This window comes from Mytilus edulis, chromosome 13, assembly GCF_963676685.1.
Source record: "Mytilus edulis chromosome 13, xbMytEdul2.2, whole genome shotgun sequence".
In the NCBI taxonomy this organism is placed as follows: domain Eukaryota; kingdom Metazoa; phylum Mollusca; class Bivalvia; order Mytilida; family Mytilidae; genus Mytilus; species Mytilus edulis.
The window spans coordinates 25842006-25855377 of record NC_092356.1 but is presented as its reverse complement, the minus strand read 5'-3'; the positions used below and the strand labels follow the sequence as shown (position 1 = coordinate 25855377).

At 32.8% G+C, this 13372-nt stretch overlaps 1 protein-coding gene and 1 long non-coding RNA gene across 3 annotated transcripts in view; both read left to right on the top strand.

The window, feature by feature from the left end:
• LOC139501327 (uncharacterized) overlaps window positions 1–13372 on the top strand; it is a 31297-nt gene that overhangs the window by 2022 nt on the left and 15903 nt on the right. The window contains exons 2-7 of one of the 2 annotated variants that reach the window (XM_071290362.1): window positions 2303–2431; window positions 3750–3985; window positions 5068–5155; window positions 6262–6434; window positions 10712–11048; window positions 12700–12807. In XM_071290362.1, the coding sequence (XP_071146463.1) occupies window positions 2356–2431; window positions 3750–3985; window positions 5068–5155; window positions 6262–6434; window positions 10712–11048; window positions 12700–12807 (1018 nt within the window). In that variant the 5' untranslated portion in view covers window positions 2303–2355. Of the gene's footprint in view, window positions 1–2302; window positions 2432–3749; window positions 3992–5067; window positions 5156–6261; window positions 6435–10711; window positions 11049–12699; window positions 12808–13372 lie in introns of both variants that reach the window. The other variant, XM_071290361.1, reaches the window with a different exon arrangement.
• Window positions 1062–2045, top strand: LOC139501320 (uncharacterized). Its single transcript, XR_011658519.1, has 2 exons — window positions 1062–1129; window positions 1203–2045. It is a non-coding gene; the product is annotated as an uncharacterized lncRNA (long non-coding RNA).

Sequence of the window (13372 nt, the reverse complement as noted above, 5' to 3'; positions counted from 1 at the left end):
TAGACGTAAGAATTTTTGGATGAACGCTAACACTTGCTTTATCTGATTTTGGTGCAAAAGTCTCATGTTGAACCACATGTTCAGAGGTTAAATCTCCAACTTCGTAAACTGATGCAAACTCGTTCTGCATATCAAAAGAAGGTAAAGTGAAGTCCTTTAGATAAGCTGGAGGTTTCCTAGTTCTCTTATTTTCCATCGCATTGTCATCAAATACAAAAAATTAATCAAATACATAATAAAATGTGGCTGGAACATGCTCTTTGCTAAAACCACATGCTAACTAAGCATCGGATGACGCAACAAGGGGAGGCAAATCTAGTACACGGCTTTATCAATTAGGTACAATGAGAGTTGCCTCCCATTGTACGCAATGAAAGCACATTTCTAAACAGACTACAGTAAAGTGCTAAGAACAAAATATGTCACTAAATTTCTGGTGTGGATCCAGCCATTTTCAAAAAGGGTGTTCCTTAGACCTAACCCAGGATAAAAGGGAATAAAAAGAGCCTTCCAAGACAAATAATGAAGTCTTGGAAGGCTATTTTAAATTTTTGCTTTGACGTCGATGTAAGGCGTCAAAGAAAAAAAACATAATAGCCTTTGTTGTCTGCTGATATGAATAGACGTATTTACACTTGTATGCAAATTTGTCCGCCATTACATAAAATCACACAGGTTCCCGTAAACTTTGACATCATAATTTAAAATATTTGTCGTCACAATTTAAAAGTGATTGTTGATTGACGTCAAAAGGTGATTTAAGGAGTAGATCTAAGGTCATTCAGAGGCAAGATTCAGCTAAATACCATCAGTGTAAATACGTTTATTTGCTTCCCTTCATTAGTAGATACATTTACGTTATTGACAGCCTATTAAAGTGGTTGATTTAAGGAAAGACTTCTTGTGCTCAGTTAGCGTGCTCCCTTGTACCACAGACTACAAGTATTTTGAGTCCCTGTGAATAGAAAGTGATTTTGTATACATGCAGAATCCATTGCGGACAAATGACAAAAAATGAATGAGTCAATGGGAGGTAACATTAATTATTCCTTATTGATTGGGCCTAAATTAAAATATTGTTTGTTTGCCCTTTTCCGACCCTATGTTTTGAAACAGGGTAGGTAGGTAGGTAAAATATTTTATTTTTTTCCCCAAAAAAATAACTTGGCTCGGTATATTATTTGTCATGGGTAGGCAGGTAGGTAAAATATTTTATTTTATAGATACAAAATCTGCATAATGTCATTTTTTTGTCCGTTTTGTTTTTGCAAATAAGTTTTCCGCTGGGACTATTAGTTTTGAAAAAAATAAATATATAAGAGATAACTTTGTACCAGGTAGACATACATTACTAGTAGAAAAAGTCCCTAGAGTGTTACAAATTTCGTGTGTGCCTTTTTTCCAATAAAAATGCTATAAGACTTAAAACTCAATTGTCACGTATTTTGCATCACATTTATAAATGATCTGTATGGAAAACTTAGCGATTTTACTGCCAGATATTCTCCACTTTACAGGGTTTTGTCACTTTTGGTTCATGTCAGATATAAATAATTTAGCGGCATCGTTAACATAATCATTCTGATATGCGGATCACAAAAGGCCATCCCTACATAGAATACAACGTCCGTTTACAAATTAGTTTGTACACACGTTAATACTTTTGTATCAAACGAACTTTTTTGTAAATGAACCCTGCTCTTTAAGTTTAAAGGTACAGAGTAACGTACTTCATATCATGATTTCAGAAAGCGTTCAACATCGATTTCAAACAAATGCTTTGAAACTTCAAATGCAAGTGTTCCTGTCAAACGCTCAGGTGATACCAAACGGACTGGACCTTATACGTAAAGATAAAACCCGAGGATTCCGGTAAAAAAGTTTTGAGCGGGAAATACAAATATAAGATTTTTGGTAGGAACGAAAAAATAAAATAAAATAAAATCTTGCTGGTAAATACAAATAAAAGATTTTCAGGCGGAACGAATTGATAGGGTCGGTCGGTAAAGGGCAAACAAACAATATTTTAATTTAAGCCTTGCTTACACCTTTGACATGATTGCTTCAATTGTGTCTTCTGATCTGGATTTTAATTAACATGTTGTCTTTAATTAAAAAAGCATGTTGCAGTCACATTTTATTATTTAATTGATTTATTTTAGTTCTTTTCATTTGTGTTATATATACCATCATGACCATGCATAGTACTACACAGTCTATGTTGCTTTTCCTTTACCTTTGTTAAATCAGTGCTATTCAATTGTTTTAGGATGTTAAATATGATATTTCTTCTTTCTTCCAGGTTGCACATTATCCTGCATATTGCATGAATTTGTGCTTAAATAGATTGCTGCAATGGAGTATAGAAAATTAGTTGATTATGGATTAAATCCTAAAGTGGCAAAAGAGCTTTGTGTGCTGTTTGAATCGGGTTTGTGTTTATGTGTATTAATTTCATGTCCGACAAGTTGAATGTCTAAATCATGTTTATATTTCATAACCTAAAAATATTTATACTTGGAAAATGATACTTTAAACATGTTAAAAAACTACATTTCAAATCCTATATGTCACAATTTTATTTATATTTTCAGTATGAATGTTAAGGAATGTTATAAATTTGAAAAATTGAATTTATTTTTTTTTTCATCTAAAGGCTTTCCCATTAACATGATTAATCAATGCTTATGTTGGCATCTTAGAATAAACAATTATTTTACTGTATATGTTATTATTGTATGATTAATTTGTAATTTAGGAATTTCTATATTGTATATAAATGCCCTAAGTATTAAAAAAAAAAAGATGTGGTATGATTGCCAATGAGACAACTCTCCACAATAGACCAAAATGACACAGAAATTAACAACTATAGGTCACTGTACGCCCTTCAATAATGAGCAAAGCCCATACCATATGGTCAGAGCTTTATAAAAGGCCCCAAAATGCCTTAAGGATGTACGTTCGCTACTCTGTTTAAAAATAACAAGCTTTTTAAAAGACTGTTATAAATTGAAAGTATATAAATAAAGAAACTAAAAAAGCATAAAAAAATGGAGAGTCCGTGTGCTTGTTTTCGAGATATAAGCCGTTGAAAATTTGGCGGGAAATAATTCTCTCTAGATTTTTCTTTCACTTAACATTGGCACCTTTTTGTTTAAAAAACTAGGAAAAAATAACAAGGATTTCATAAGATTTTGAAATATGGCTTTTGAAATAATATGTAATAAAAATATGAAAAGAAAAGTAGGGGTAAGTGGGCAAATTTTTTAAATGTTAATACATGGATAAAACCAGAGGATTCCGAAAATATGGCAAAAATTCAAAAAGTAGAGGAGCAAACATCCTTAAAGAAGGTTATAACAAATAACATGAATAACAGTGATTGACGAATACCATTCAGGAATTATCATGATTATCATTAAAAAAAAAATTGAGAATAGAGTCCTTCTACATGACAAACACATTTGTATATTTATCATGATTTTAACAAAAAAACGTTATTGCATGGCAGTGTGTTAAAAAGCATACAGGTTATCAAGTTATATAATTGAGAATTAATAGAAATAGGGAAAATGTCAAAGAGACAACAATTTTACCCGACCAAAGAGCATGAAAAAGCCAAAGTAAGGCTGCAGAATCACGTGTGGAGAAAAGCATATATTTATCTGATGATCATAATGACGAGAAGTAGGTTATTACATAAAAAATTAAAGTATACTAGTATATTATATTTATCACTATTGCAGGAAAAGTATCTCCTCAAGAATTAGATAACAAAGTTCTGGATGCCCTGAAGGAATGTTACGTGAATGAAGCTGTCACATTGATTAAAAAATATTCAGATTCATTTGAGAGAACCGAAGTCAAGAACAAAAGTGGTTACTTCTTTGGTATGATTAAATCACAGAAACAAAGACAAAAACAAGCTTCTCAAGGTCAAGCAATGCCTAGAAATCAAGGTCGAGCAATGCCTAAAAATCAAGTGCAGGTTAATTTTATTGTTTTTTATAAGTTTTGTTCATTATTTAAAAATCAGAAGGTATAATTTTCAATGAGACAACTCTGCACCTTTCACTAAATGAAATAGAAATTAGAAGAAATAATAGATGAGTATTAACAACTATAGGTCACTATAGGTCACAATATGGCCTTCAATAATGAGCCAAACCCATATCACATAGTAAGCTATAAAGACCTGAAATGACATGTGCAACAATTCAATCACAAAAAAATTAGTCTGATTTAATATGTACAAAATAATGTAAAAAAAACAAATATAAAATAAACCTACAAACTACAACCACTGAACTACAGCTGGCTCCTGACTTTGGACAGTCACATGCAGAATGTGGTGGGTTTAAACATGTTTGCTTTTGCCAAACCCTGACCCTGAACATGGGACAATGATGTAACAGTACAACTAAAGAATGAAACATAAAAAGATATTTAAAAGGGCTTTACTCTTCAGATTGACACAAAGCACCAAAATAATAGTTTAGTTTTCTGTTTAAGGTACCCAACACCTTCACTTAAATTAATTTGGCTCGTTTGATTTTCATAAACTTTTGAGAAAGTATTCACTTTGACCCTTTGACAGAAATGTAAAAATTTCTAAAAATTTGAACCAACCATTTTATCAGAAAAATTACACTGGTTATATAGCATATATAGCAGTTTGACAAACACTAATTTTGATAATTGATAAGCTTAATATTCCCTTGACATCACAACCTAATTAAAACATTCACTGATTTTTACAGAGTTATCTCCCTGTAGTCTTAGGTACCACCTTAAGTCAGTTTGATAGGAAGTCTTTGTGGAAGATGAGATAAGAACAAATTTTAGAATTATGAGAATTGTTGCTGTCCATCAGATTGTCTTTTTCTGAATTTTCTGCCAACAGCCGAGACATATCCTTGTGTCAATATTTCTTATATTATTTATAGCTGTATTAGACACATTATATCTGCAATTCATGTTGTGTGAAGGAAATTTTAAACAATGGTTTAATTTTATTTTGAATATAACAATATTACATGAACATATTTTATGCAATTGTTATAGGGAGAAAAATCAGATTTACAGCTGTCTAAAGCATTGGCATACGTACTGAGACATGGTGCTGAGAAACTAGGATATATTATGATGCCAGGTAGGTCTAGCTATGTTTAAATACTTGTTTTCAGATAGTAAAAATGAAAGAATAGCAGTTTCACATATAAAAATAAGGAGATGTGGTAGGATTGACATTTTTAAAACAAACTTGCAGAATTTGTACTTTTTGTGGTTTTGGCTTATGTTTAATATTCAACATGTTCAAGAAGGCATAATTTTTCAACACTTTTTTAAATTTTTTCTGGACACTACTGATATGGCACCCAGCTCCAAAGGTAGCAGAAATTATGATTCTAAGAAATTTGGGGAGCCATGCATGATAAATTTGGCCTCCTGCCATGTGTCAAACTTGAAGACTGTAAGGTGATCTATAGTTGTTAATTTCTGTGTTATTTGGTCTCTCATTGGTAATCACACCACATCTTCTTTTTGATATGGTCATCAAAGCATTTGTAAGACAAAATAATCATTATCAAGTGGGTAAATGAAAAAGTCTCTTGTTTTACGTTCTGATAATTTTCTTCGGCCACAAAATATCATACTGCTGTTAATTTTTTACTATAACATCTTTGAAAGTGTCAGCTATAATTATAGATTATCGTTGATCATCTCAACGAGATTGATTTTCTCGCTTGAGCCGGGACGGCGAAAACGAGAAAGGCAATTGAGTTGAGATGATCAATGATAATCTGTTTATCGCTATTTTACCTTTGACGACGTTGTCAATTTCGTTAGCAACGCCACATGCCTGCTTAGTTTCTAGCGATAATTTTCCTTCCAGCTCAAGCAAGTAGCATGATATGAAAATTATCACAAAAAAGATCAACCGGGAAAAATGCACGAACTAGCGATAATACATGTAATCGGCCCTGACATGAAAGATATGAAACATTCATTTGAGAAAACTTAACGACCTTATTTATATAGAAACAATATAAGAAAAACAAATATGACCGACATGAAAAAACAACAACTGAAATTAAGGCTCCTGGCAGCTGGCACTTATAGATTTTCATGAATGTGGTGGGGTTTATATTGTTTGCATGTGTAGTGTAAGGTAAATCTCCATATTCATGATATTTCAGACTTCTGATTTTTGAATTTATAAATAAAATTCTGCAATATATATTTTTCTTTTCTAAGGTGGGTTTCTTTATGTGGAAGATATTCTGCAAAAGCAGCCGAATCTAAGTAATTATGGCCCTGAAGATGTAAGAAGAGTTGTAGAAACAAGTGACAAGCAGAGATTTCATATAGAGTGGGAAAGAGAAACAGGAAAAATGAAAATCAGAGCAAATCAAGGACATACTATTGAAGTAAGTAATCAACAAACATGCCATGAAAGTTTTATGGCAAAAAAAATCAACTTTAGCTAGTGTTTGTTTATAACCTAATAGTTTTGATTACATCAAAACACTTCGCTTACTTTGATGACAACTATATGAAAAAATAACCAAATATAGTCAATTTTATACAATCATTCTACCAAAGGATGGTGGTTCTCTCTTGGCACTTAAGCACCGTTCCATCAATAAAAACTGACTACCACTAAAGTAAAATAGTGCTAAAAGTGGCTTTAAATCACCAATCAGTCAATCAATCAATTTATTCCAAATGGATTTGGATGTACTGGGCACTTAATAAGATATTAATAGTAGAATCTGCAGATCTCACATGATTTATGACTGAGTATTCCACTGAACATTATTGGTTTTCTCAACTCGATCTTTTGCATGCCTTCATCAGGCAAGTTCTTATTTCTATGATGTCATGATATAAACGGAAGTAAAAGAAAAATGTACTAAAGGGCATACAATACAGTTTTGATAACCATATGGAAATTTTGACCTGATTAAATCAAATATGTAATAAAAATTATACCTTCATGTGCTACTTTTCTAATAAACATGGTAAAATGAGGTCGAAATTTCAGACATTTGCTCTAAAATTCTGATTTATGGACATATTTTTCTTTCGACAAAAATACATAACTTTTCTGTTTTAAAAGATAAACACTAGCTGTTTTTTGCTAAATTATTTGTAATTTCTAAGTTATATAAATGTCCCTTAAATTTATGCATTTAATTTTAGGGCTATTCCAGTAAAATTTACCTAGGAGGGGCGGAACGCCGACGATATTTTTTTCCATAAGTGGGGGGTTATCAACATAATTGTATTCTGGAGGGTGGTGGTCCCGATTTAAATTCATTTCTGTTGGTGGGGGGTTTCTGAATGATAGGTTAAACATATTGTTCCCCCTGTTATGAAGGAAGATTCTCCTGAAAAGGTCATCCGACTGCAAATAAAGTTGGCAGACCACTAATTTTAAGCGTCCGTTTGTGTTCTTGTCAAACCAGTGATCGGGAAGGACGTGCCCCTGCGCCTATAGCGCATATAGACAAGAAATGGCGCATACAGTGACAAATGTAAGCGCCCACGTGGCGCACGATACTTTTCACTTCGTTTCGAAACGTTTAGATATCGTCAAATGAATTTCCGATCGTGTGCCATGCCGCCATGTGTGTGTACACAACTGTGTAATGTTCCTCCAATAATAGGAGCACCTATATATTTTTGGGACGTCTCGGTTGTTTACCTATGATAATAGAACCATGCGATTTCACGTCTCGGGTGTTTTCCTATTGTAATAATAAAACCATGCGGTCTAACTGATAACCCGAAAAACGTAATTAACCACCATTCATGATATACATTTTTTTTATAAACAACTTTAAATTTGTTAAATTTGGCTAGTACAGACGAGATTTAGCCCTTATAATAATCTCAATTAGTTTAGCTTGCTATTATTTCGATTGAAGAACCCCAAAGACTTTTTAGGAATATAGTTTTTGTCTCCATAAAAGACGCTTAACTGTCCTTGTCATTTTTTGGTCTTTGGCTCATTTTGACATTTTGTAAACATGACTTCTTCAGCGATTTGTTGTTTTGTTCTATGAATTAATGATACTCTATACTGTTATTCTTGTCACCGTGATGAAGATATAATGATACAAGAAGTGCAGAGGAATTGCCTGAAATGTCCTCTGATACGGAACGTCTGGAATAAGTATGGTATCGACGAAGACCCAAATTTAATGTAAAAAAAACCAACATGAACATGAACAAGGCAACAGTACCAGTTTAAACATTGTAAATAAAGGTTAACTTAAATATTGTTGCGGTTGGAAGAAGTTATTGTATATTCATTGAAATTGAAATGGCAGAATTTGCTGTACTTAAATCTCTTTCCTTGCAAAGAATATGTCCTTAATAAGGTGGACTGGCCAATTCTTTGCAATTTTTGTCCCAAATAATATTTTATTGCATACAGTTTATAACAACTTCAAGTACCCTCTCCCTTGTATACCGTCTCCCCACAAAAAAATATGTGTGGGTGACATCCAAACTATGCGGTCCATAAAAAAATATTTATATTTGGCACAGACAATTAGATTTTTATTGCGCATGTTGCGTGGGTGGTATTGAAGGAAAAAAATGGCCTAATTTTTGCGGAAAAATATGGCCTTGTTACACAGGAGAGTATATCATCTTCCTCAACATTTGCCTATTGAAAAAAAAATGTATATAAGAAATACAAAAAATAAAAAAAAAGAATTACATTGTGCCTACCAAAAATATTTTATGGCTCAAACTAAACTCTGAAACATCAAATGGTTGGTGCCAACCAGTTTCCCCACCTGAAGAATATGTCGTACCTGAAAATGTTATTGACAGTTTTAAAAATAAAATGGGCCATAATTAAAATCAAACCCCCCTTTTTCGGTCACTGTGAGCTATTGCCGTCATGTTGCATCAGTCGTCTGCTGCTCCATAACATTGTTACATGTTTCATTTTATATTTTAATAGCAACATAGCTAGTATAAAAAAGAAGATGTGGTATGATTGCCATTTAGACCAGAGGCGGATTTAGGGGGGGCCAGGGGGCCCCCCCTTTTTGGATGCACTGAAATAGATAAACCAACAAATTTTACATTTATTTGACAGGATGCAACATTTTTGTATACTTTAAAAAACTTTTATTTTTATCTCTAGGTAGGGGGTCTTGGAAGAAAATACATGTTCTAGGTGGGGGTGTATTTTTTTAATCTTTTCCATAGGTGGGGGGTCAAAAAGTAAGTGGCGTTCCACCCCCCCCTGGATAATTTTTACTGGAATAGCCCTTACAAATAACTCATATTCAACAAATGTTTTTGAATGTAAAAAAAAATATGTTAATTTTTGCTGTATATTTATTGAATTTAAAAAAAAAGGCATTTGTTGACTTTTCATGAAAATTGGTACAAATAATCTTCATACGTAATTAAACCAAATGAACTCCTTTTAAAGTTAAATCAGTTTAAGGTGATACCAAACACCTGGACTTAAATTAATTTGGCTCCTTAAATTTTCATAAAATTTTGACAAAATACTTACTTTGATCCTTTTACAAAACTATAAAAATTTCAAAAAACTTGAGCCACTCACTTTATTAGAATAATTTCATTATATAGATAGCAGTTTGACAAACTCTAATTTTGATCGTAATGGGAAGCTTAATATTTTATCAACAATACAACATGATTAAAACCTTATGCTGAGTTATCTCCCTGTAGTGTTAGTTACCACCTTAAATGATAAAAAATCAGTCAAAAAATGCATCTTTCTCCTGACATGTCTTAGTTTGACAATGCGAAAATAACATTTTACGTTAGCAACATCTTTACCTCCCTGTAACTGTATCAAATGCTGTTAACACCAGTAGGTCTGGTAAGGGCTGATTTTGGCCTCAAAGTTCAGGTTCATCTAATGAAAGATTTCTGACACTTTTTCAACACTTAAATGTCTACTCCAGTGAATTTGATTAGTTAATGTGAAAGATTTGAACTGATTTAGTCATTAAAGACACTCAAATTCAAGTTTAAATATGAAAAATCTATCAAATATGCCATAATATGTCACTTTTCACATGGTTTTTGTCAATAATGAAAGTGGCCCTATCCATGTTCATTTTCAACCTTTATATATGTTATGTATTATCATCAAATACAACTTTCATTTAAATATTATGACTGAACACAAATGCAGCCACTTCCATTTCAGACAAAAATTGTCTAAAAACTAACCAAATTGCTAAAATTTTGAACATTTCAGTAATTTAGCATGACTTAATGATGCTAGTACCCAATATAGGTGCATTGTATTGTCAAAAACAGCCCATATGTAACAGAAGTATTCTACTTTCCAGTAATTAGCAAAAAGATTACATTTTAAAACAATTTTGTAAAACTGCTATATTTTGGGTCAAAAAGGGGTCTTACATGCTTACTGGGCCTACTCCTTTGGAAAAAAATAATCAAACATTGAACATGTTGAAAAAGAAAAAAAAAACAAGTGAAATAGCAAATTTATAGTTATTCCTCCTTTATGAATATTTTCATCTTAAAAGTGTCTAATCTGGTGGAAGATTAAAATGAGCCACACAAAGCCTCTAGTTTTCATATGCTAATGTGGTTAATTTGTCAATTTATTTATGTAGACAGGATGTTCCCCAGATTGTCCACCAAATTTAATACACCTCCAAATATGTTTCAGCCTAATACCATGAATCCTAATCAGTTTCAAGGAGGACCTCAAGGAATGTATGCCAATCATCAAGGATATCCCCAACAACCAAACCAGTTTCAAGGCTATAACCAACAACCAAATCCGTTTGGAGGATATGACCAACAACCAAACAGGTATCAAAGACCTCAAGGAATGTACGGCAATCAAAGGTTCAACCAACCACCAAATCAGCATCAAAGGTATAACCAACCTCGAAACCAGTTTCCAGGAAACAACCGACCACCACGTCCACAACAATATGGTCAGGGGTTAGCAGGAATGATGCCAGCACCAAATATGAACCAACCTCAACAAAATGTCCAATGTAAGTTAAATGTTTAATCCTTTGTTAAATGAAGATTTAGATTTCAACTTGCATGTACTATTGATTCTTACAGAATTCATGAAAATTTAATGATATGCAAATGATTTCTGAAGGAAACATGGTTATGCATTAGGTGATATATTTCAATGCATGTTAATGAGATAGCAATATAATAATAGAAAAACACCAAAAAGAAGTAAATAAATGATGTCTGTTGGAGAATTTGAAAAATCTGCACTTAACACCAAAATTTTCCAAAATAACTTTTAACACTTGTCTATGACAAAAGAAAACCACTAAGCAATTAATTACTAGAGAAACTTACCAGAAATGCTCCATATAATATGTCCTGACATTGTGAAGTCGATTTTGTTGATACCCCGGTAGTTTGTTAGGCAGTTGAGGAACACGCAATAAAGCTTAATTGTGTCAAGGGGCTGACATCCAATGATACATGCAGAACACCAAAGTTCAAGAATATATATTTTCCAGTTTATATACAATCATGTTATTTGTAACTTAGATATAAAGAAGAGGTGGTAATTAAATGCCATGCCAATGAGATAATTCTCCATCTAAGTCACACTTTGTAATAGTCAACCATTATAGGTCAAAGTACTGACTTCAACATGGAGCCTTGGCATAGAATGAACAGCAAGCTATAAAGGGCCCCAAAAATGACTTGTGCAAATTCATTCAAGCAGGAACACCAATGGTCTAATAAATATAAATGAATGAATAATTTTAATGTTAAGGATGTTCGCTTGTCATGTTTTGGAATTTTTGTCAGACTTTCTGAATCTGTTTATTTAAATTTGAATACCATAATAAAAAATGCCCATTGACCCCTCATTTTTATGCCCCACCTACAATAGTAGAGGGGCATTATGTTTTCTGGTCTGTGGCTCCGTTCGTCCGTACATCCGCCCGTCCGTCCGTCCGTCTGTGGTTCCGTTCGTCGGTCCAGGTTAAAGTTTTTGGTCAAGGTAGTTTTTGATGAAGCTGAAGTCCAATCAACTTGAAACTTAGTACACTTGTTGCTTATGAGATGATCTTTCTAATTTTTAAGCCAAATTAGACTTTTGACCCCAATTTCACGGTCCACTGAACATAGAAAATGAAAGTGGGAGTTTCAGGTTAGAGATTTTGGTCAAGGTAGTTTTTGATGAAGCTGAAGTCCAATCAACTTGAAACTTAGTACACTTGTTGCTTATGATATGATCTTTCTAATTTTAATGCCAAATTAGATAATTACCCAATTTCACGGTCCATCATTTGTCCATGGAACATGGAAAAGGATAGTGCGAGTGGGGCATCCGTGTACTTTGGACACATTCTTGTTCTTTAATTAATCATTTACATGTATAATTATAAGCCATTTGTTGAAGTCTTATAAAATCTTTTTTATTTTTTAAAAGTATTTGAAAACTTTAACTTGTCAATGATAAATCTATGAAAAATCAAGAGAGAACATTTTCCCCCCAAAAAAATCAATGGCTCATATCTCGAAAACAAGCACATTGACCTATATTTTATTTTTGCTCTTTTTGTTCCTTTATCAATCCCCTTTCAATATATACTTGTGTTATGAAAAGCTTGTTATTTTGAAACTGAGTAGCAAACTTCCTTAATGTTCATTTTTACCTTACAGATGTCATGGTTCCTGTTCCTGTATCCTCTTCAGGAGCACCTCCAGGACAAGGACCAGCACCTTATCCTCCACCATTGATGGGACAGTACAACCAAAATGTGTCTCAAGGTACACATATATTTAATACACCTTTCTTGTTTACATATAAAAAATTGAAAACAACACGTTTAATAATTTAATGCATCTGAAGCGCTTTTCTAGATTTACCTTCATCAGGAACACTGATCAAAGTCAAACATTTGAAATCAGAGGATGTATAAGTACCTAAACCATTGTATGCATGTTTGTTTGTTTATCTATAATTGTGTATAGATGTGCAGCTAGACGATTAAACTCCTTGCATTTGTATACTGGCAATTTAAAAAAAAAAAAAAATTTGCCTATTCTTACTGAGTCTTACAAATTTAGGCACGGTATTACTGCTTACACTTGATTAAGGATCAGCAGGATTATCTGTTCATAACTTAGAAGTACAGACCATAATAATAGGCAAATATGCAACCAGATGAAAAAGTTTACAACCCAAGTGATTTGGTTGCTCCAGCATTTCCAATGAATGGGCCCAATCTCAATTGAGAACATTGCAGTGTTGCACTGGTTAAAAGTAGTATCCCACACATATGAATTGTCAGTTAAGTACATGTCCTATTTAAAATATATGTTAGTTTCCCAC